Source organism: Rana temporaria, chromosome 4, assembly GCF_905171775.1.
Source record: "Rana temporaria chromosome 4, aRanTem1.1, whole genome shotgun sequence".
Taxonomy (NCBI): domain Eukaryota; kingdom Metazoa; phylum Chordata; class Amphibia; order Anura; family Ranidae; genus Rana; species Rana temporaria.
This window is the reverse complement of record NC_053492.1, coordinates 186,154,778-186,180,415: the sequence shown is the minus strand read 5'-3', so window position 1 is coordinate 186,180,415 and position 25,638 is coordinate 186,154,778. Positions and strand designations below refer to the sequence as shown.

At 42.5% G+C, this 25,638-nt stretch overlaps 1 protein-coding gene across 1 annotated transcript in view; it reads right to left on the bottom strand.

Annotated features, from left to right (window-relative positions):
- Positions 1-227: 227 nt before the first annotated feature.
- LOC120936821 (leucine-rich repeat-containing protein 15-like) overlaps positions 228-25,638 on the bottom strand; it is a 44,057-nt gene continuing 18,646 nt past the window's right edge. Inside the window, exon 2 of the mRNA XM_040349513.1 lies at positions 228-5,093. Within this exon, the coding sequence (XP_040205447.1) occupies positions 3,289-5,088 (1,800 nt within the window). The 5' untranslated portion in view covers positions 5,089-5,093 and the 3' untranslated portion in view covers positions 228-3,288. The remainder of the gene's footprint in view (positions 5,094-25,638) is intronic.

Here is a 25,638-nt window from a genome sequence, read left to right as displayed (position 1 = left end):
AAGAAAACATGTTCTCTTTTTTCCCACCGGGATTCCCGGTGGTTTTCCTGTCGGGAAAACTGCGATGTAGCATACACACGGCCAGGATTCCCGGCCAAATGCTCGCATGGCAGTTTTCCTGCCAGGAAAACCAGTCGTGTATACGAGACATAAGAATTTGTCATCTGCAATATTTTTGAGATTTTAGTTTAATACGGTTTTAAATAATACTCACAAGGGTATCCTAATTATTAAAAATGCATTTTAATATTTATATTGGTCATTCAGTTCATGTTAATATATTTTTAACATGGATGGAAATATCTGCTGTACAATATACCAGCACTGAAGCTGAGAAAGGAGAAGGGGCCCACGCTAAGTAACCAACTGTAAATATTTAAAGGAGGGGACCCATTTTACCTGGAGAACTGTTTTCTTGATCTGGCACTGACTTTAAAATACTATACAAAATGGTTGAACACTTGCAACAATTGGTGCAGCTGACTGTTTCAATCAATGAAATTCAATCAACTGTAAGAAAACATCCTAAAATATATAATATAAAAGGCATTTTTGGCAAATAAAAAATACATACAACATGCAGGATTTCTTAAAATAAAACAGACATGAAATCAATAGTACACAATAGAAAAGGTGTTACTTTAGAAGGGGTGTTGGAAAAAGATTAAAGAGCACATGTAACCTCATCACAACTGTTTTTTAAAGTAGAAGCCCATCCCAGAATGATGGGTTACCTCCTACATCTATTTTTTCCCAGTGGCTATGGATAAAATCAGGTAAACTAGCCCTGAGATGTGATAAATGTATTACTGTGTTATGTTGCCAGTGTAGGGGCTCTTTTAAAGTAGTCCAACCAAAAAACTGTTTGTATTAGCTTTGTTTAGATGGGGAAGTGGTAGAACATATTTCAATATCGTTTTTGCTTTCTGTGAGCCCACTGGGAAGATTACACTTCCCATCCTAGTTACCAATGCCACCCATGACAGGAAGTAGCTTCTAAATACCACATGGATGACAACGACAGCAATAAAAAGTTAAATAAAAAGTCAATTTCACACCAGAGGAATGAACCTGAATGACAAAAGGTAGGCAGGTCAATTTTGATCATGGATGTGTTTATTGTATGTAGAGGTATAGAGCCAACAGATTTTGGGTAAATTACAATGTCCCCTTCATCAGGACTCTTTGTATGGAATTAATTTTGCTGAGGCAAAACCAAGTGACAGTAAAATGAAATAAAAAGTCCATTTGTATAGTTAGCAGATTTGCAAAAAAAACTTAGACTACAGAGAGCATCCATCTATAGGCAGGACTGCTATCAACGTGTTGATATTTTCTGTGGTCCATATCTTTTGTGCAAATCTGTTACTTTATACAAACTGACTTATTTATTACTTATTTTTTGACTGACTCTGGAATGCCAGTTCCATACAAAAGGCCTTGATAAAGGGGATGCTGGAATTGAAACAGATTATCTATACACCTCTATGAACACATAAGTGATCAAGATTGATCTGCCTGCCCTTTGACAATGAGGTACTCATTTCTAGTGTGGAATTAAGCAATTGCTAGGTTTTATTAAAAATGTTCTCACTTATCACTAGTATCTGCACTGGTGCACTAATCTCTTAAGCCCTGTACACACGACCGGTTTTCCTGCCAGGAAAACTGCCAAGAGAGCTTTTGGCCTGGAAAACCGAACGTGTGAGAACCTACTCTCTTTTTTCCCGTCGGCATTCCCAGCGTTTTATTTTTTCTCCAGATCTACTACTTTCCTATGGGAAACACTGCGAGGCAGTGCCGATGGAGCATACACACGGACGGAATTCCTGGCCAAAGCTTCATGGCAGTTCTCCTACCAGGTTCTCGGCTTTCCCCTCGGTTTTCTTGGTGGATTTTTTACAGCCGAGAAAACTGAGCGTGTGTACAGGGCTTAAAGCAATCTTCCTGGCATCTTCCTACTTCGTGATGTAACCAAAATATATCTCTACTTATTCTTCTAGCAACAAAAATATGATAAATATCAATAATAATCTGGAAAAAAACGACGTACCATGATACGTACTTTTTACATACTCAGTCCACTCTTGGCCTAGCTTGGCACAATGTAAATATGCACATCTCATACCTGATGGGCTACAAGGGAAGCTGACAATCACTTAAGTAGTTGCCAGTACTACAGTCATGGCGCAATCTTCTGGGTCATATCAAGGGTCTCCTGCAAGTGGCCTCCCTTCTGCACACTGACCTTTGAGGATCAATTGCTTAGCACTGCCGCCATTCATAGAAGGCTTTGTATTTTTGAATACAAAGAATTCTCTGACTGGATGGGGTAGAGAAGGGTGGCGACATCATGATCTGCACCTCATCCAACAGGAGAATACAAGACCTTCTATGAATGTTAGCATTGCCAAGCAAGTGACTCCCTGTGGTTAGTGTGCAGCAAGGAAGTCATTTGCATGGGACCTAGAAAATCCTGGCTATCACTTTAGTAGCACCAACTACTAGAGTGATTGTGCATCAGATATGTCACATGCATACTTACATTGTGCCAATCAAAGATCATAACTGGAGTTCACCTTTAAGCAGTCACCTTTTGTAGCAAGGAAATTTAAATAGTAGGATATCTCAGTGAACAGACTCAGTTTCTGTTACCCAGAGTAAGTAGTAATATTCTCTATCCCTCCTCCCATGATTAAATAAGGCCCAGTGTTTCTGTTCTAGTTGAAGAATCCAGATAGCCCAAAGAGGAGATATAAGAGTGCCTATAATGATATTACTTCTCATCTGGGCTCAGTTGTTCAGTTGTTCAGTTACGTTCATGTTAAATACTATATACTTTCTGCTACATGCACTATTTTAGCTGTATACAGGGATTTTTCACCTTGGTGGTTTTAAAAACCAGAAGATATTTTTACTGTGCACCTGAGAAAATGTCTGTGACATTATCAGACAGTCAACATACATTAAAATCGGTTTTGAAAGAGATGATGCCATGATAATGACACTTTCTCGTATGTGTCCAACTTATATAATACTTTACTGCAGAAAGGGCATAGACAATTTCCCTGAAAGAGAATATTTGTTACTAGACATACATAGTAGTTACATTTTAACATTTGGTGTAGTATCAATGATACATTTGGAAAACTGGTTGACAGGCATTAACATAAGAGTACATTCAGGTTAAGTCAGAGACTGAAGCAGTCATATAACAGTGCGTCTTCTAGTTCCCACCTCCATTTGTGAAGGTTTTTTCAGTAATTTTTAAGTCATATATGAGTTCCATTATGCTTCATTTTGTTGCTTCATTCTCATGAGTACTACATGATTTTTCTTCTTTCTGTTATATAATATACAAGCAATAACTGTGCAAACAATGGCTATGCAACATAAAACTATTATTGCAATCACAACACCAACCAGCCTGTTGCCACGAGATTCCCTGTCAGGTGGAGTGTAGGTTGGTACAAAACCAGAGCCATTGTCTGAATCCTCATCAAGTGTTTCCATTGTGGGGTTACTTTCAGAGAATTCTGGCTGTGGTGTTGTTACGAATGCCAGAGTTGTCCTTTCTTGATTTGGTGGTTCAGTAAATTTGGCAGGCTCATGAGCAGTGCTGGTTTCAAGCACTGATGTGGAATGGTCCATATCTGGGGAAGTTGTAGACACCAAAGATACTAATTGCTGGTCACTTAGTTCAGCTACAGGCACGCCTGTAAAGGGTGAATTAGCACACACAACCCGACTGTAGTTCCCAAGTTTGTTTAGGTTATGGGCTATCCAGGTCTTCAGAGGAAGTAGGTGAAGGTCACATTTCCATGGATTACTTTGAAGTTTTACCTCATCTAAATGCACAACAGTATCAAAAATTCCCTCTGGAAGCATCTGCAATGAATTATTATGTAGCTGTATGGTCTTCAGAGTGTCCATATTTCTAAAGACACTTGCAGGAAGATGTTCAATCTCGTTGCTGTGAAGAGATATGTTCTCTAGCTTGTGTAAATTCTGAAGGACATCTTCATGTAAAGTTGTAAGTACATTGGTATGCAGTGAAAGTTCCAAGAGCTCATCTAATCCTCTAAAAGCTGCAGAAGAGATGGTGTGAATCTTATTTTTTGATACAATAAGTAGTTGTAGTTGGGTGAGATTGAAGAAGATATCATCTACTAACTCTTCAAGTTTGTTCTCATACAACCAAAGCTCCTTTAGTTTTGGCAATGGCCCAAACACTCCGATGTCAATATGTTTTATTGCATTTTCAAATAATGTAAGTTTGGACAACTGTGGTGTGTGTGTGAATAAACCCTGTGGCAATGAAGTGATCTTGTTATTGGATAGGTACACTTTTTGTAAATCCGGGTTATTCGAGAATAAATCAGCAGATATTTGACTGAGCTGATTGTTTTGCATTGCAATTTCTTGCAAACTATTAACTGAACTCAGAAGTCCTTCTGGAATTTCCTTGAGCTGATTTTCATAAAGTCGAAGAGCCTGAAGTTTAGTGACTTTTTCCAAAGCTTTGGGATGCAAGCGAGTGAGATTGTTTTTGGCAATATTCAGTTTGGTGAGAGCACTCATTTGATCAAAAGCACCTCTTGGTATAGAACGGAGATTGTTTCCCAAAAGGGACAGCTCTTTCACATTCATTAGTGGAGAAAATAGTAAAGGGTGAATCTGAGTCAACATGTTGTTTGAGAGAATAAGGGTTTCCAGCTTCCCCAGGTCTTTAAACAACCCAGCTGGCAAATCTTGCAATTTATTGTTAAACAAGCTGAGAAAACGAAGGGACATGAGGTTGTTCAATGCATTGGGACCTATAGTGGACAGTTCCCCTTTCTCAATTCGTAGGGCCAGTAGTGCTGTCATATTTTCCAAAACACCATCTTCTAGTTCTGTCACTTCCGTGTTTATAATCTGGAGGCTCCTAATGTTCTGAGGAATAGAGCGTGGTATCTCTACAATATCACTTCCAGAACAATCTACTTGTCCTGCTTTAAGACATCTACATTCTTTAGGGCATTGGCTATAAGTGAGATGGATGATAATAAAGATCAAAATTCCACTGATGTGCCAATTCGACCTCATGATATCTGGGGGAGAAAAATGGAAAAAAATAAATATGTTTATTTTTTTTATTTGCTCATTCTGTATTAACATAGATAGTCAGTGAACATTAATTAGTCGATAAAGCCACATAAAGCAGATTATTATTTTTTATGTCCTTTGCATATGCCCTTATTTTTGTTATACAGTATGTAATGATTTGTTGATTAGTAACTGGAGGGAGCTCTCACTGGATTAGTGCAATGATTTTTCCTTTCTGTTACTAACTGTTATGATACACATATGTCCCAACTTTCTGAAATGGGAAAGAGTGATACCTTTAGGGCTCATGCATACTGCAGATAAAAAAAAAAGCTGATTTTACAGGCATTTAAGTTTGTATTTCTCTGCATATAGAAGCTTGTGCTTTTTTGCACCCTTTTGAGCTTTTTTCAAGCTTTTGTAAGCATTTTTTTTTCACAAACCCTCCCCATAGCTAATGTTTCATTTTTTTCCCCCAAGCTTTTTTACACTTTTTAAAGGTACAACTGTAATTGATGGGCATGTTTTTGAACATTTTGCCAATACGGTGCGACATAATTTAAACCACAGGTACCTTTAATAAAATCATATGGGGTCGGCTGTTCTTGCTCACCTTCAAGAGCCGCCTTCCTCGTTTTATTGCCCATTATAGGCCAACGTCTGAGGCCTCGTACAGACGACCCAACATGTCCGATGAAAACGGTCCGCGGACCGTTTTCATCGGACATGTCCGCTGGGATCATTTGGTCTGATGGCTGTACACACCATTAGACCAAATTCCCCGCAGACAGGATACGCGGTGATGTGGCGGCGATATTGCAGCGACGTGGCGGCGACGATGACGCAGTGATGTACGCGACCCCGGAAGTTCAATGCTTCCACGCATGCGTCGAATCACTTTGACGCATGCGAGGGATTTCGGCCGAGCGGACATGTCCGATGAGTCGTACTGACCATCGGACATGTCCGAAGGACATGGTTCCATCGGACATGTTTCTTAGCATGCTAAGAAACATTGGTCCGCTGGAAACCTGTCCGCTAGGCCGGGAATCCGGTCCGGTCGGCCCTACACACGACCGAACATGTCCGCGGAAACTGGTCCGCGGACCAGTTTCAGCTGACATGTTCGGTCGTGTGTACGAGGCCTAAGGGTTTCACGTATTCCCAGACGTTGGGTGGGTGGATCCTACGACCGGTCGGGTAATCAAGACAGACACTAGTATTGAGTGTAGCAGGATTGCAGTTTATTACTAGGCACTGGCCGGTTTTGTTGTCTGTGCATGGGGTGTACCCCTTCGTGGACCAACCAAGCATATTACAGTATCTTACAGTATATTTTTGTACAAAGTTTGCCTGGAGATAAAAGTTTGCCTGGAGATAAATATAATATAAAATATAAATTTGCCTAGAGATAATGCTATGTGACAGATAAAAATATATATTTTAACCATATTAGTAAAATCTTAGCACATATGCATTGATGTCTATAACTGTCTATAAAATTTTCACAAATTTCTGCAAAATACTAGCAAATATATTTATTTGCAGCAATTATGGTTTTTTTTTGCTTTTAGCCGCAAGCTTTTGAGTTTCCTGTCTTCTCATGCAGTTCAGCCTTGTGTGCAAACTTAAAACATTTAATTTAAAAGTTAATAAGAGTTCAAAATAATAAGCATAATATGAACACATGAAAATTTATATAAAGCTGATATGATATCATAAAGGGGTAACGCCACTTTCCTATCAGGTGCTTAGGCGGTTTTAGCCTGTAAACTCTTGAAAAAGCCATAGTTCATAGACAACACATTGGCTAACATGGAAGGGAGTTTCCAGGCAGAGAAAATTAAGCGCTCAAAAAAGCTCAAAAGCCTATAGGAGCAGCATCTTTGAGCTTCTTTTAGATGCAGTGTGCATGAGCTCTTAAGATAAGATTTTAGCCACACTGCTTCAATGAGTCAGTTAAAAGATTTGCTTAATGGGAAGGTGCAATAAAGCAAAACCAGGTTCTAAAACTGCAAAGCAAGATACAACATACTGTACAATGAGCAAAACTGTCTGACCCATGCACATGCATAATAACATATGATACGTAGGATAATATTTTGTAAAACCTGATCAACAAGCTGGTCTCTTCTGCAAGTTAATTTAAAAAGCATTGTAAAGACTATTTTTTTTTAGAGTATCTAGCAATAGGATGACTACACAGGTTATGTTAAATTTCCCTATAACACCATGAAAGGTTTCATGACTTTTGTCAGTGGATGGCGCTAAGAGTTCTCCTTGATGGAACTCCAAAAAGTTCTAAACAGACATGAATCCACCCTCCACCGATGACCACTGAAATTCAGTGATAATTTTATTATGTGATCTATTCAGCTTATGAACAAAGCAGTGCATAGCCAGGGAACAAAGTTCCTGCTCCATTATATCCCCAGGACCCAGTTATTTCCTCCACCATCCTAACTCTTGCAGAACATAGAAGAAGGTGAAGCTAAGGTGTCAATCACAGCCATTCCCTTCAAAAGACCTCTGAGCCTCTCCTGTGAGAGTCACAGGTCACTTCTGTTTGTATACATCAGTGGCCAGGGGGAGAGGGTAGAAATGGAGATGGCGTATCGGTTGGCTTTTTACAAATGTTAACATTTTCACATCAGTAAGAGTAGTGTTTAGCTTTTTTTTTTGCTCTACTTTCAGGAAATGCTGATGTAGCAGATTACATAGACGCCACTATGTTTACATGCTTGGATAGTGGAAATATGACATTAGCAGTTACTACTATGTTTTAATTAAAAAAAATAGATTTTTTTATTTTATTCATTCTGACCCACTGTATAAATACTTTGATTTTACATTTCCAGTTTGAAAAAATAATTGTAAAACAAATAGGAATAGGCATTGAATGATGACAAAATAATACTAATATCCCTTGACATTACACATGAATACGCTGTTACAGAAGTCATCACAAAATTCTTCTTTGATTTGTATATTTTGCAGATGATTTGTAGGTAGAAAGGCAGTGCACATTAATAACATTTTGTAACTGTAGCGTAACTTTCCATATCCAACTATAATAGTGCTTCCATATGTTACATTACTGCTAAAAAAGTCAAAAGTTCACAAGTGGGGAAGAAGCAGACCCCTGTATAAAACTTTAGTAAGGTTTAGATTCAGATGGAGGTAGAGCAGCATGTGCCACACATATAAAGATCATCTCTTATTGCATGTACTTATATTGCACTGTCAATGTACACAGTGCTTTACATACAGTGGAACCTTGGATTACGAGCATAATCCGTTCCAGGAGAATGCTTGTAAACCAAAGCACTCGCACATATCAAAGCGAGTTTCCCCTATAGAAGTCAATGGAAACAAAGATAATTTGTTCCGCATTGACTTCTATGGCATTCAATACCGCATGTGGCCAGAAGTGGGGGGGCACCGGAGAGCCTTGGAAATACTCGGGGACAGCTCGGCTGATCTCAGAAACCCTTGGAAAGGTCCGGAACCACTCGGGAACAGAGTGTTTTCAAGTATTTACGTGTGATTCCGAGTGTCACCGGCACCTCGCAGCTCTGGCCAAATGCAGTACTGCACACCCCATTAGCTTGAATTCTGCTCATTTTGAGAGACAACACTTATTATTCAAAACGCTCGTTAACCGCGTTATTCGTAAACCAAGGTTCCACTGTATTTTTATTATACATTCACATCAGTCCCTGCCCTTAAGGAGCTTAAAATCTAAGGTCCCTAACTCACATTCATACATACTAGGGCCAATTAACCACATTTTACTTTCAAATGATAATTTTAACTTGGCAGTAGTCAGATAACATCTGTAAGAACAAAGCAGCAATGTTCACTCAACAGAGTCAATACAATCACACCCTGTAGCCCAGGGGTAGAAAACCCCAGCCCTCCAGCTGTGGTGAAACTACAAGTCCCATGATACATTGTAAGATCCTGACTATCACATGCATGACTCCTAGAGGCAGAGGCATGATGGGATTTGTAGTTTCATCACAGCTGGAGAGCCAAGGTTACCTACCCCTGCTGTAGCCCATAGGGTGGCAAATAAACCAAACAGGAGAGGCCTACACAGCAACATGGTAGCTGCTCTTTATTTTAATACCTGGGATGTATGGCAAGCTGAGCACTTTACACAAAATATGTGACAGTGGGAGGGGCTTGCACTATTACACACAGCACTCAACTGATTCAAAACACATCTCATGGAAAAAGCTATCTTTATTTAGAGATCCCATTTCCTTTAAGGTCATACCATCCCACTTGATATGAGAATGACACTAGTCAAGGACAACCCATCCACCTGGATTGATCTCTCTGAAGCCCCATACAAACGATCGGAATTTCCGATGGAAAAAGTTTGACAGACTTTTTCCATCGAAGATTCCGACCGTGTGTATGCCCCATCGGAGTAATTCCATCGATATGGTATGGAGGTTCATTCCTGGCAATGGTGCTGCATTCCTGGCAATGGTGGTGTATTCCTGGCAATGGGGGTGCATTCCTGGCAATGGTGGGTGCATTCCTGGCAATGGTGACTGCATTCCTGGCAATGGTGAGTGCATTCCTGGCATTGGGGGTGCATTTCTGGCAATGGGGGTGCATTTCTGGCAATGGTGACTGCATTCCTGGCAATGCTGAGTGCATTCCTGGCATTGGGGTGCATTTCTGGCAATGGGGGTGCATTCCTGGCAATGGTGGGTGCATTCTTGGCAACGGTGACTGCATTCCTGGCAATGGTGGGGGTGCATTCTTGACAATGGTGGGTGCTGCATTCCTAGCAATGGTGAGGCTACATTCATGGCAATGGTGGATCTGCAGATGGGCACCTGTGAGGCTGCAGATGGGCACTGACCCTTTTTTTGCTTCACAGTCTTTTATTTAAAATAAAAAAAATCCTGAAACTTCGCTCTTAAAGTGAAGGTGTATGTTATACGCCAATAAATACGGTATATACCTGACCCAGAAGAACACGCAGGCTTGGCTCCCAGCCAAGCCTGGAAATTTACCTACACTGCAAAAAACTCTAGCTAGCACTCTAGCTAAGGGTGCTACATCGGTTAGCAGCCTTTATCATTGGGTTGTATTCCTTTTTCCAACTGTAGTAAGCTTTTTGCCCCCACATCCATGGTCCTACACTAATGCATACATCACACAATCCCATTCACCTGTGCCTGTTATACTTTGTTGCTGTACTCCAGATGCCTGGTGGTTTATGTGCAGCAAGCTGCATCATATCTCCTGCCAATAGATGTTTCTCTACTGGCTGGTGGAGGGGATCTGGTGTCCATATGCATGCACAGAAGAGTGAATTGCCACGTACCCTAGGCTCCTGAGCTATTAAACACCTCTGACGTAAATCATTTTTCTGATTTTATATTTTTGGTATTTAAAATTAAAGATAAAAATTGATAGAAAATATTTAAAATGGTCTGTAGGATATAATTCCATACAGAAATCTTTTCAATCTGGGCTTTATCGCCTGCCATCGATACATTTGGCTTCCTCTGGGAGACTGTTATGTTGTCTCTATCATGTCACAAGCCAGAAGTAGGTGGAGAAGTTGAAAACTACATTAATTCAAACCACATGCTTGTCTAGTGTTAGCTTCCAGCTTTATGGAACACAGACATCCTTATTCTTTAATGATATAAATAGCCCAGAGATCAGCCATTGTGTAACATGTGAGGATTAGTCGTTCTTTATGTGGAGCATCATGTATACATCCTTGATACAAATCTGCACTTACGCATTGTTTTGGTTTTATGCATTGTTTTGGTTTTATTCATTGCTGGAATCAAAAATCACCTCAGATGCTAATCCAGCAGTAAAAGTTGGTTCAAACAAGGTTGTTCTTAACAGGTCCATGCTGTTTGGATTAAGAGATAGTGTTTGTTTTTTTTGGATTTCGCTGCATCTATGAAGACGTTTAGGTCCATTTATTACTGATGTACACTTGTATTGAGCGCATTATTATACGAGGAGTTTGGTATACATTATTGAGGGGTGTTAGAACGACTGCATACTGGGGATTTTATGTATGTTATTTTTGCATCAGGTTTTATATGTATATACTATATTTTGTTTTAGTATTTTAAATTAAGCACAGAGTGGGATTTGTCATCATTAAACTATATGCAGACTTTGTCTAAAAATCGTGTCATTTAAATTGGGAGGTTGTTGCCATAGGCCCGAAATTAAGAAAGCACTTACGCTGACGTATCTACTGATACGCCGCGTAAGTGGACGGATGCGCCGTTGTATCTATGCGCCTGATTCTGCAAGTAAGATACCCCTGAATTTTGGCTTCATACGACCGACGTAAGTTTCCTACGCCGTCTTATCTTGTGCGCATATTTACGCTGGGCGCAAGGGGCGCTTCCATTTATTTACGCGTCAAATATGTAAATGAGCGAGATACGCTGATTCACGAATGTACTTACGCCCGTCGCTGTAATCTACGACGTTTACGCAAGGCGTACGTCCAACGTAACGTTAAGCCTCATAAAGCAGGTGTAAGTCATGTTAGGGTATGGACGTCGGAACAGCCGTCGTATTTTACGTCGTTTACGTAAGTCGTACGTGAATGGGGCTGGGCGTAGGTTACGTTCACGTCGTAGGCATTGAGCCGTCGTATCTTAGGGAGTAAATTCGATGTGATTCTGAGCATGCGCGCGCATGCGCCGTTCGTTCGGCCCTTCATTTGCATGGGGTCACGGTTAATTTAAATGTATCACGCCCACTACCTTCCTACTTTGAATTAGGCGGGCTTACGCCGGCCAATTTACGTTACGCTGGCGCAACGTAGGGAGCGAGTGCTTTGTGAATACTGCATATGAGATGCGCTACGCCGGCACAAAGATGCGCCGATCTACGTGAATCCGGGCCATAATGTGCAAGTGTGCACATCATTTGGCAGGTTTATCTAAGAAAGCATTCCTCTCCAGAGCTTTGATATCAATGTTTTCCTCTATCTCTGGTGCTTCCATCTTCTCCTTGTCTTCTTCCAGGTTTAGAATCGTCATTCTTTTGATTGGCTTGGCCCAGGTGAAGTAACTTTTTTGCATTTGGGCTAAGGAGTTACTTCGTCTTCTCACACAGTCATACCAAGACTGTACACCGAGCTACACATACACAGCTCAGTGTACACTTTTAGAAAAAAGTGCTGACCTGCAGGTAAAAGCTTTAGAAACTTCTATGGCCAAAGAAATGCTGCCTACTGGCCAAATTTCGATCCATCTATGGCCATTCCTGCTCGGAAGAATTCAAAACTTTTGTCCATTGGAGGCTTTCAGCCAATTGGCTGAAGCCACTAATCAGTTTATCCTGACAGCAGAAGAATTACGCTGTCAGAATACAATGGTACAATGAGGAGGATTGCCTGTGTGAATGGGGGAAGATGGAGGAATCTATTTTTGACCAGCCCACTGGTCGATTGCAAAAAAAGAACCGTCTATGGCCAGCCCTACACAGTGTCTTCTGCATAGACGTGCACACAGGGTGTGCCGGATGTGACTGGGCACACCCTAATGAACCTGACCATTCATGTTTCAATACATGTTAAAATGTTTGTTTACATTTAGTTATTTATATACCGGTATACATATATATATATATATATATATATATATATATATATATATATATATATAGATATATATAGATATAGATAGATATATAGATAGATATATATATATATATAGATAGATATATAGATAGATATACAGACTATAAAACATATGCATGTATGTTTTAGTTTTGGGGTGCACACCCCAATGCAGTAGCCTGCGCACACCTATACCTCCCAACCATCCCTGATTCGGCAGGACGGCATGGAAATTGTCCCTTGTCCTGTAGTCCCGGCGAATCAAGGTTGACTCCCGGATTGCTTGTGGCGTGTAAGGGCTGTCCAGGTTCCCGCGCGGCATGTGCAACACTGTGAATGGCAGCCACCAGCCGGCATCTCTCCTCGACGGTCCGGCTGCCTCTGTCACACTGTCAGAGTGGAGCACGCTGAACCTGCACCCTCCCCCTCCCCCTCCTGCTGCAATGTTTTGTTTTCCTGTACAGAGGGGGAGGCAGGGAGCGAGTACTCCACTCTGGAAGAATGGCGATCTGTCACTGTGCAAGTGACGTTTGCAGAGGAGGGGCCACTTGTTCATGACTGAAAACTACGCCCACTGATCGCTGGACTCAGAAGTAGAATCAGCCTGCTATCAGCCTGCTGCCAGCCTGAAGGTACCTGATGGGGGTCCCATGTGACGGGGGCAGCCATTAGTGAGAGTAAAGGGGGATAGACTGGGGGGAGGTTTGTGCTAGGAGGGGGTGGGGGGATTTTGGTTTTGTACCCTGCCCTACTGACCCCAGGTCCTCCGTCCTGATCCCTGTACCTTTCCCCACTGACCTCTGGTCCTCCGTCCTCACCCCTCTACCCTGTCCTACTGACCCCTGGTCCTCTGTCCTGACCCCTGTACCCTGTCCTACTGACCCATGGTCCTCCACCCTGCCCTTCTGACCTGTGGCTCTCTGTCCTGCTGACCCCTGTATCATGTCCTACTGACCCCTAGTGCTTCATCCTGACCCCTGTACTCTGTCTTACTAACCCCTGGCCCTCACTCCTGTACCCTGTCCTACTGACCCCTGGTCCTCCGTCCTGCTGACCCTTGCACCCTGTCCTACTGACCCTTGGTCCTCCATCCTGCTAACCCCTGCACCCTATCCTACTGAACCCTGGTCCTCTTTCCTGCTGACCTCTTTACTCCGCACTACTGACCCCTGGTCCTCTGTCCATCTAACTCCTGTTCCCTGCCCTACTGACCCCTGGTCCTCCGTCCTGGCCCTTGTACCCTGCCCTACTGACCCCCTGTCTAATGTCCTGCTGACCCCTGTACACTATCCACTGACTCTGTCCTAAATCCTGTACCCTGCCCTACTGACCCCCTTTCACTGCCCTTGTGATGCCTCTTCTCTGCCCTGCAGACCCTTCTCTGCCATTCCCGTCCACCACACTCCTTAAGCCGCTCCCACTGTTAAGAGTTTGGTTACACTTATATGCCGAGGCGTGCAACACAAATTACTCCTCCTTCAAGTGTCTCTCGTTCCAAAGTTCAAAAGTTGGGAGGTATGCACACCAATGCGCCGCTATCATAAAAAATCAGCATACCAGCATTTTTTTTAAAACAAAACTTTACTTCTACTTTATTACTACAGAATAATTATTAGTTACAGAAGAGTGTCATCTTTTCTTGTTGTAGGAAGATGAGATGTGAATTCAAATATCTAGTTGTGAGTGTATATTTATTTCATTTTAGACCATTTATTTGTCCAGCGAATAAGGGCACGTTATTAATTTCTAGAAGCAGTGCCAACACAATGTTTGTTTTTACCTACCAGAGGAACGATGAAACAGTTAAAACCAATTTAAACATATACTGGCACAGGAATCCATTAGAGAGTTTCCACAGCAGAGTAAGATTTCCATTCATGCGCGGTCTCTGAATTACCCAGATCAGTGGTTAGACTCAAGAGTTTCCAACTGCCAAGCCTGAGGCTTGAATTCAGTTCCTCTATTCAATAGCGAGCAAATGTTGCCCAGTCTGTGACCAAGGTTGGAAACTTCACCTCTGCATTCCAAGGTACAGTATGTGCTCGGTTGTCTGAAGGAGGAAAACGGCTGCATTTCAGTGGTGTGTTCTGGTTTCATTTAAAGCTGAAGTTTAATCTGATTATATTTTGCCCTCCTTGGTCCCTCCTTTCCCCATTCAGCAACATGCTAAAGATTGAAAGAACTGAAGTACAATGAATGAAGGTGGTAGGCCAGGAACAGTAAGGCTGGGGAGGAAAGACATTGAATGATGCTGGGTGTCCTCCAGCCAGGAAATAAGGTGGGCTCTGTCTGACTTGCTGAAGTTTCAATTTGAGAAGCGACCATGTGCAGTGAAATCAAAGTAAGCATTTTCAGTATAGGAATGTAGCCTGTACAACTGTGAAAGACAGAATTTGAGACTGGAGTTTATCTTTAAAAGAGAATTATGGGGTTTGGTGTTTTTGCAGAACCATACTTACTTTGGGGGAGGCAGCATCGGTCTGATGCTGCATCTGTCCCCCTCCACCTCTAACACTGAGAACCGAGCGATCGAACACCGCAGATCGCTCGGTTCTCACAGCTCCCTGAGCAGAGAGCTGCTGACTTTCAGTCACCGCTCTCTACCCCCTTCACTCACTGAAGTGCTGGGCTGTAGAGGGGGCAGGAGTGGCCCCCTCAGGCTCTTTGCGGCTCACTGAGAGGCTGAGCCGGGTGTTGGTCCAGGCATGTGGGCAGATCCCAGCCTCAGTGTTGCAATCTTGCCCGAGCCTGGACTGGCTCTGGGATGTCAGCAGACAGGGGGCTTCAGCCCACTCTCTGCTGAAAAAGGAGCACAGGAGTGCAGAACAGACTGCACTCCTGTGATCCACAGGAGAAGTACAGCCAAACAAGCTTTACAAGGTAAACTGAATGCATACCAACAACTTACTGCATTTTAAAAAGAGTGGTATTGTACCAAAGCATTTGTATAAAACACAGGTCATACTTCAGTTTACACAGACAAAAACAGACCAGAAATACCTTGAGATCGTGTGTGTTTATAGATACCTAGAAAAGGTTGATATTGGCAAAAACAAAGGAAATGACCAAATCAAACTGAAATCTGGCATATAGTATAATTCAGTCCTCTGTAGTTGTAACCTGAGGCTAATGCTGCAGAGAAAGGGATTGAGGAATCTATGTCCTCAATCTCTTGGCACTCTGGCCATGTGAAAGAGTGGTTTATTCAGGCAGCTAGAGACACCTCTTACTTTATGGGGACTGAGCCGCTGTACAAACACAGCCACGGGTCCTAATCTGAGCTTTGCTTGGGGGGGAGGCTTTCATGTAGGTTGTACAGGGCCTCATGATTTCTAACAAAATCCCTGGTACCTGGGCCGAGCATTCAGAACTCTAAAAAAACTCTAAAAAAACTGCATTAATATAATTTTCTAAGTAGTAAATGCAAACAGAACACATTGCTCCACTCACTAAAGACAGACATGTGGTGTATACTGATTAAAAGAGAAGAATGTTTTTTCCATAATCATACTTAGCTAGGTGGATACAGCATCGGTCCGATGCTGTATCTGTCCCCGGCCTCCTCTGCACTGAGAACCGAGAGATCAAACATTGTAGATGGCTTGGCTTTCATAGCTCCCCGAACAGAGAGCTGCTGAGTGTCAGTCCGTCTCAGGATGTCTGCGGCTCGCGGAGAGGCTGAGACAGGCATGAGTCCAGGCACCTGGCGGATCCAGACTTTATTGTCAGGATGACGCGGTGCCTGGACTGACATTGGTGACGTCAGCAGAGAGCAGACTTCAGATCATCAGACATCCTATGAACCATATGAAGAAGCCCAGCCAAACGAGTTAAGGCTGGACTTCTCCTTTAACCTAGTCTTCTAGATTCTTCTGGTTTATTGACACAACTGCATATTTTTATGTACAGCAACCAAATTCTATCATGTGTCTGGAGAGAGAAAATTGACAAACATATGACTAGTTGATATCAGCAAAATTATTACTTTTCCATTATTATAATGTTTTTAAATAAGACACTCATCCATTACCAGGGTGGACTGTACGTAATATAAACATTTCTGACAAGTACATTTTAAACAGATTTGTGCAAACATAAAAGGGAGAGATGAGTAAGAAAAAAAATCCATTCTGGGGAATTCATACAGAGGGGTTGATTTACTAAAGGAAAATAGACTTTGTAAAGCGCAGTTGCACTCTTCAAAGAATACCCAATCAGGTGCAAGAAAAAAAAACTGCATGTTTGCTTGCACATGATTGGACGATTGGAAGTCAGCAGAGCTTCTGCTCTTTCATTAAGCTCTGGAGCAACTGCACTTTGCAAAGTAAGGAGATGCAGAGCCAGGCACTCCAGCTGGGAGATATTATGCTAAAATTGAATGTGGGAATGAGGATATAAGAATCTAATGTGTAATTGGACCCACCACAGTCCCCTAGAATTATCAGTCTCTTTGGGGTGGGTGGTGGGCGGGGTGGGATGGGTTCGAGAGTCTGATTTGTATTTTTAAAAGGGTTGTTAAAATGTGATATGACGACAACTGTTTTGTATATATTAAAAAAATCAATAAACTTTATATATATAAAAAAATAAAGAATTGTCAGTCTGAATAGATGACAGCGGTCATTTTGTGAATGTCCAATAAGCAGCCAAGTTCTATGAAACGTATGAACTTTATTACCACTATAGACCAACCTTATAAAATAAAAGCAGTAATACTAATAACAACCTATTACTCAGCACAAGTGTGGCACACTTTGAAAAGTGTGACATTTAGAAATGTACAGTATAGTGCCTTATGTACCGTATGTACTGAAACTGCAGAAAAATAGCTGGACTTCTGCTTTAACATTTCAATTAGTAACCTCCTGTTATAGAGCAAATGGCAATTAATAAATCAATGGGAACCTATGTAGCACCCTTTAGTGTGCTAGTAGTGAACTACAGGCAAACTTATTGGACTCGTGGTGAGTCTGGAAGGGTCAGTCCATCTGCAGAGTGGTTACTGCTGTCTTTATTCTTATTGGGGAAATTCAACTCACTATGGGTCCTGGTCACATTGTCACCAAGACAGGATGTGAGGAAAAATCCCAACATTTTAGAGTTTGCATTAGAGTAGGATGTGATGGTAGATTATTCAATAGGGACAAATGTTTTGGTGACAGCTGGCTAATATGGGAAATCCCTTCACTTTAGGGAAATTTTGTCTCATTTCCTGTTGCATCCCTGGGACAGAAAGTGTAGGGAACCCTCCCCGGTGGAATACAGAGCACTAAAATAACTTGATGGGGTTTTAATAATTCCATAATCTATTCAGAACTATGCAGATAAATGTATGGTGCCTGTAGGTCACAGGTCCCCTCTCCCAAGGGCATCATTCATCCCACTACAAGATTTTACCCAGCCCACTGCAACTCTGATGTAAAAGTGTGAAAGGGAAGCTCTAAGGTGATGCAGGACTTCTGATATAGAAGGGGGACTCTGTCGGGATGGGGAGCTTTGATGTGAAATGGGGGCTCTGATGTGAGGGTGGACTTTTGATACGAAAGGGGTAAGTGTAATTTGATGGGTTGGTTCTGGTTTGAAAAGAAGATTTGATGTGAAAGGGGGACTTTAATGGAAGGGGGGGCTTCTGATGTGATGGGGGGCTTCTGATGTGAAAGGGTCCTTTGATGTAAAAGAGGGGGACTTCTGGTTTAAAATGAGGGACTCCTGATGTTATAGGGGGCATCTGATTTAAAAGGGGGTCTCTGATATGATGGCAAAGCTCCTGATGTGTTGGGGGGTCTTCGGGTTGGGAAAGGGGGTACTTTTCATGTAAATGGGGGGACTTCGAAAGTGAAGGTATTTCTTGTAAAATGTTTATCATTCCTTAATTGTAATCATTCATTCAGAAAACAGTTTTTTCAGCCCCTGAATATTTGCAAAATTTAGAACGTGGCCCTGAAACTGAAAAGGCTGGAGATCCCTGCTCTAGGTTATTTGCTAGCGACAGAATGTAAAACAATATCTGCCTCAAATTCTTTTGAGCAATACTCTGTGCTTAGCCTGACGAAATACAATTGGTTCCTAGGAAATAAGCACAGTAACTGCTCTAAACTTGGGTGTAGCTATTGTTAACAGTCCACAGGAATTAACAACCTGTACCAGGGATATGCAATTAGCGGACCTCCAGCTGTTGCAAAACTACAAGTCCCATCATGTTTCTGACTCTGGTGTCATGCTTGTGGCTGTCAGAGTCTTGCTATGCCTCATGGGAATTGTAGTTCTGCAACAGCTGAAGGTCCGCTAATTGCATATCCCCGCTGTAGACCATCACCTGCTGAGGAACCAAAGGTCCAATATTTGATAGAAATTGGCCAAGCTCTAACTGGGATATACTTTTCCTTGTCAGACCCAGAAGTAGTCACCCAGCTCTAATTATTTTATGCAGGCATGTTTGCACAGAGTAGGCAATGATATGAAATTGCCCTTTGAATTTACCTTGCTCTATGTTAACAGTTTACACTTTCCCCTGATCTGTCATATTCATAATCCTGCCGTTTGCTTTTCTTGGTCAAAGCTATAAACATGAGTGCTTATCAAAAGTACAGCTAAGTAGAAGAATCCAGCCTGCAGCCTCTTATCCTCATCTGCCCTCACATCCTAACGGTCCAGTTTCATAAGGCTTCATAAAGCTGCTGCAAGAGAAAGATTCTAATAGTTACTCCTTTTTTCACAGAATAGAGCAGCACTTATACATGAACAAGTACATATAGTTCTGAGTTTTTCTGGCATGCAGGTGACGCAGGACATGCTATAACTAACTATTCTCTTCAACCCTTTCAAAGAGGAGTTTCGCAACAACTTTTGGGATTTGTTCAGATGTGATTTGCTTTAATTTCACACTTACTGCACTTTCCAGGGAAGTATTTTAGTTACGTTAAGCTTAATCACTCACGATTAAAATCCATTATATTGCATGTCGTGCTCAAATACTACGCTACTACTAAAATCCAAATCAAGGGGCCCAGTGCTCAGGGGCGTCCCTAGGGGGGGGCCAGAGGGGGCCCTGACCCCCCCAACATCATGCTGTGCCCCACCATGTGCCCCCCCCCCCCAAAAAAAAAAAAATCACTGAACTACATTATCTCCATCCCTTCTCTCTCCCCCCCATCTGTCTCCCTCCCCCTCTCCTGTTCTTTCAAAACATTCACAATTTACTTTCACTTTCAGTTAGGCAGATAATATACGGTGCAAATTTCTTTCCTGCATCCACAGATTGCAGGAAAGAAACTTGCATGATTCCCCCATCAACAGACAGTGGTGACAGGGGAATATCCCTCCTGCCCAGCAATTATATGCTCCTGACAAACAGTGATTATCACTAGTGACTATACAGCAACCACTAGTGATAATTATAAGAGAATCTGCTCATTAATGGTTCAAATCTCAGACAGTTTCTGCTGAACCAGCTGAGATTTAAACTGTCTATGGCTGGTCTTAGCTCTTAGGCAGCCCATACATTGATTAGCACTGTGGAGTGTCGGCTTCCTGGCGTGATCGGGCATGTGGGATTTCAAATGAATATAAGGAAACCTGCGCTAGGATATCAGAGGTCTAAGGCTGCTGCCTTCCTAAAAAGACTATCCCCTTGGGGACAGGATAAGTATATATGGGTGAATAGGAATGGTGGCGCTGCCTAAGTGTATGCTTGCATCTGTGTAGACCTAAAGTTGGTCTACCCAGACCAGGGTCAAATGTGGAGTAGCCCAAATATGGATACAGTGGTCCCAGTTGGGCTAAATGGGAACTACGCTGGTGAGAGTCCCAAAGTTCCACAAAGGACTTGAGAGCAACGGCTCTGAGGCTGTCAGCTACACTTAAAGTGCTCTGTGGATAATGCCTAATGCTGGATGCCGGCAAGGATATACAGAGGGTGTACTACTAGACAGTGAGATGCCTGAAGGTGCCAGAGTGCGCCTGAATTTAAAATGAGAGGTGCTGCCTCTATGTAGCAACCACCTCAGTAAGCAAATACCAGATATAAAATTCCAAAGTTAAAGCGGATGCCTGTAGGGGGAACAATGATGTAAGACAGGTGTCTAATACCAATGTATGCAAATGAAAAATATGCCAGGTTATAAATGGGTATATGCCAAAAACCATCAATAATATGGATATCACAGTAAATAACAGCAAGGTGTGTATCAGATGCAAAAAGCCCAGTATCAACAGTCCAGCCTATGATCGAGCCAGGCAAATATACTCAGTATTGTCCGTGACCCTAGAATGTGAAGGAAAAACTGATGGTATATGGCAACCTGTAGCTATCACATATATAGTCCATACATGTCCATTAAACCATTATAAGCATAGGAAATGAAGGAATCCTTTTATCCTCACCTGTATACTCCATCATTGGAGTAGTGTGGTCATTGGCATTGTTTGTATTGCTGCAGCAGCCAGCCCCACGGCAGGGTATATATATATATTATATTTTTTATCAACCAATAAATACCACATTTTTTTGCTATACCACGTGGTCTCATACTTTATCACACCATTGGAGCTTTTGGATTTTTCTTTTGAGGAAATAAGGAAGTAGAGTCCTGGGAACATCGGGAGCCTGATATCTATCTGGAGGAAAGATTGGAGCGGAGCAACGGACATAGGACCCCACAATATATGTACGCCACCCCAAGAGGGGACCTCTATCTGGTGAGTGGGGAACCCTGAGGGGAGCACCGGGACCACGCCGCAGTGTGTTGTAGGAGCACCTCTATACCACATCTATACTCTTCTATTGGACTCCAATTGCATTACCAAGATTCCTTCATTTCCTATGCTTATAATGGTTTAATGGACATGTATGGACTATATATGTGATAGCTACAGGTTGCCATATACCATCAGTTTTTCCTTCACATTCTAGGGTCACGGACAATACTGAGTATATTTGCCTGGCTCGATCATAGGCTGGACTGTTGATACTGGGCTTTTTGCATCTGATACACACCTTGCTGTTATTTACTGTGATATCCATATTATTGATGGTTTTTGGCATATACCCATTTATAACCTGGCATATTTTTCATTTGCATACATTGGTATTAGACACCTGTCTTACATCATTGTTCCCCCTACAGGCATCCGCTTTAACTTTGGAATTTTATATCTGGTATTTGCTTACTGAGGTGGTTGCTACATAGAGGCAGCACCTCTCATTTTAAATTCAGGCGCACTCTGGCACCTTCAGGCATCTCACTGTCTAGTAGTACACCCTCTGTATATCCTTGCCGGCATCCAGCATTAGGCATTATCCACAGAGCACTTTAAGTGTAGCTGACAGCCTCAGAGCCGTTGCTCTCAAGTCCTTTGTGGAACTTTGGGACTCTCACCAGCGTAGTTCCCATTTAGCCCAACTGGGACCACTGTATTCATATTTGGGCTACTCCACATTTGACCCTGGTCTGGGTAGACCAACTTTAGGTCTACACAGACGCAAGCATACACTTAGGCAGCGCCACCATTCCTATTCACCCATATATACATGTGGGATTTCAAACACCCCCGAGCCCATCTCTATTGGTTGTAGACAGTTGAGCTTCCTGCAGGTTGCTTAGCAGCAGTGGACCCTTCTCTGACATGCTGATCGGGATGCAATCCAGGTGATGCTCTTAGTCAAATCCTAGTCATAAATATCAGAGATTTTATTGATCAAAGCCCACACTTTACATGCATAGAGCCCACATGGCTGCTGATCATACGGTTGATTATATTCATGTGGTTGTACTCTTGATGCTAATAAATACTGTGCTTATTAGATCTGACTGGGAGCATCACCTGGATCACATCCCGATCAGCATGTCAACAGAGAAGGTTATACAGCATTACTGCTGCTAGGTGACCAGCTGGGGGCTCGGCTCTCTATAACCAATAGTGCCAGCCTTCCCCTGCATGCACCCATAATGTCACCAGCACTAGGTCCTAATAGACTGCGGCCGCTGCCAAGGAGACAGATGCCAGACCAGCGCTGTCAATAGCAGGGACAGGACAGCTGGGGATCCCCACTGTGGCAGAACACCAGGGCCCGGTGGCAAGACAACCTTTGCAACCCTGATAGTTCTCCCACTGCTTTGGACCCTTATATTTTCTTGGTGTGCTGGTGACATATATCTCTTGTTTTCTGCCACCCTGGGGGGCCCCAGTATAGTAGGAAGGGAGCTCACTGCAGAACATATGAAAGGGTCCATAGTGGGATCGTAGTAAAGGGCCCCAGGATATATATATATATATATATATATATATATATAATTGCATTTTATAGTTGGCCCCCCTACTTTTGTCCCTGTCCCCCCATGCGCCCCCCCTAAATATGAAAGCTGGAGACGCCACTGCCAGTGCTTAACATAACCCTTTCATGCCTAAGCCTATTTCTGACATTTGGTGTTTACAAGGTAAAAACCATATTTTTTGCTAGAAAATTACTTAGAACTCCCAAACATTGGCTCGGATTCAAGAAGCAATTGCGCCTGTGTAACCATAGGTTACACAGCGCAATTGCTTACTTGCCCCGGCGTTACGAATGCTCCTGATTCAGGAACATCGTAACGCTGACTGCAGCCTAAAAAGGCTCTTATGCCACGCATATCTTAGGCTGCATTCTTGCGATGGCCGCTAGGGGGCGCTCCCATTGTGCTCAGTGTATAGTATGCAAATTGCATACTAACACCGATTCACAATGTTGCACGAGCCCTGCGTACGCAATTTACGTCGTTTCCGTACGGCGTGTTTAGCGTAAGGCTGCCCCTTCTAATAGCAGGGGCAGCCAATGCTAAAGTATACCCGACGTTCGATTTTTACGTTATTTGCGTAAGTGATTCCTGAATGGCGCTGGACACCATTCACGTTCACTTTGAAGCAAATGACGTCCTTGCGGCGTCACTTGCCGCAATGCACGTCGGGAAAGTTTCCCGACGGAGCATGCGCTCTACGCTCGGCGCGGGAGCGCGCCTAATTTAAATGATTCCCGCCCCCTACGGGATCATTTACATTAGGCGCCCTTACGCAGGGCAAGTTTACACAGCGCACACACAATTTACGGAGCTACTGCTTCGTGAATCGCGGGTAGCGCAGTAAATTTGCGGGGGCGCAGGGCAAAAACGCTGCCCTGCGCCTCCGCAAATAAGGGGCAATTCTACCTGAATCCGGGCCATTATATATATTTTTTAGAAGAGAATCTAGAGAATAAAATGGCGATTGTTGCAATATTTTATGTCACGCGGTATTTGTGCAGCGGTGTTTTAAAACTTTATTGGGGAAAAATACATTTTTATGAATGAAAAAAAAAAGAAACAGTAAAGTTAGCCAATTTTTTTGTATAATGTGAAAGATAATGTTAAGCCGAGTAAATAGATACCAAACATGTCAGGCTTTAAAATTGCACGCACTCGTGGAATGGCAAAAAAATACGGTACCTAAAAATCTCCATAGTCAACGCTTTAATTTTTTTACGGTTACAAAGTTAGAGTTACAGAGGAGGTCTAGTGCTAGAATTATTGCTCTTACTTTGACGATCACGGCGATATCTCACATGTGTGATTTGAACACCGTTTACATATGTGAGCATGACTTTCGTATGCATTTTCTTTACTACGCGAGCTCGTGGGGACAGGGGGAGCTTTAAAAAAATGTATTTATTTTTTCTTATTTACTTTATTTTTATATTTTTACATTGTGTTTAATAAAAAAAACATTTTGATCACTTTTATTTCTGTCATATGGAATGTAAACATCCCTTGTGACAGTAATAGGTGGTGACAGGTACTCTTTATGGAGTGATCGTGGTATAAAAGACCTCCAATCCCTTCTTTGCACGTCAAAGTATTTAGATCGCCAAAAACAGCGATTCTGAATACTGTATATTTTTTTTAATCTGGCGCCATTGGCAGCCGAGTAAACCGGAAGTGACTTTTCTTTAGTGTTTACATACAGGAGACTGGCACAAAGCCGTTTGCGGCTTCGTGCCTGTCTCTGTCTAGAGGCGGATCGTCAATCGGGTCTCCCACTGGGACGGGAGGCCCGGTAAGAGCGGCGGAAGGGGGGCTGTCCCCTTCTGCTCCTCTGGGATAACAACCCGAGCGTTTTTTAGCCTCACCGGTTGTTATCCCCGGAAAGCTGACCGCTGGCTCTAAAAAAGGGTACCGGGATGATGCCTGCAGCTACGGGCATCATCCAAAATATAACCCCCTAAAGCCGAGGAAGCATTTATGTGTACGCTCGGCTGAATGGGGATAAATAAGATGCAGTGACATCTTTTTATAATAAATCCTGCCATATACTGTACATTGTTCCTCGCACAACATTAGCAAAGGTTTCTCTACAAGAGATTAGTGGCACAGGCAGCAGTATGGGTGACTATTAAAGTATAGCTAAAGGATAGAGTGGATAGGGATTAGAACATCTGTCAGGTTTTTGTCGTCTGTGCCCCCATTAGGGAGTTTCACCCGCTCTATTTGACATATTTTTTTGTCATCACCGAAAGTGCAAGAAAATCCAGAATTTTGGGTTGACACCAGAACAGGAGTAGCGTGGAAATCTTCCAATGGGGACAGCTAGGGAACCTTTTACTTTGACTATGGTACAGGCAGTGAATGGAATTCTACCCAATGGGACACAGATAGCACAAAAAACTGACATACTTTAAGTAAAACTTTTTTTCATTTTTGATAAAGTGTCATTTTTGTGCATTTTTATTTTAGCAACAGAGTGGCTTACAGCATGTTTCAGTATTGCATTTCTCTACACTGGGTAGCCTTGCCCAACACAGCTCACTGCTTAGGCAATGCAATTTGCCTTGTGTCCTATTGTATTCAGTTCACGCCACCATGCTGCTGTGGTGTACACTGAAAAAAGTAGGACATGTACTACTTTTTTTT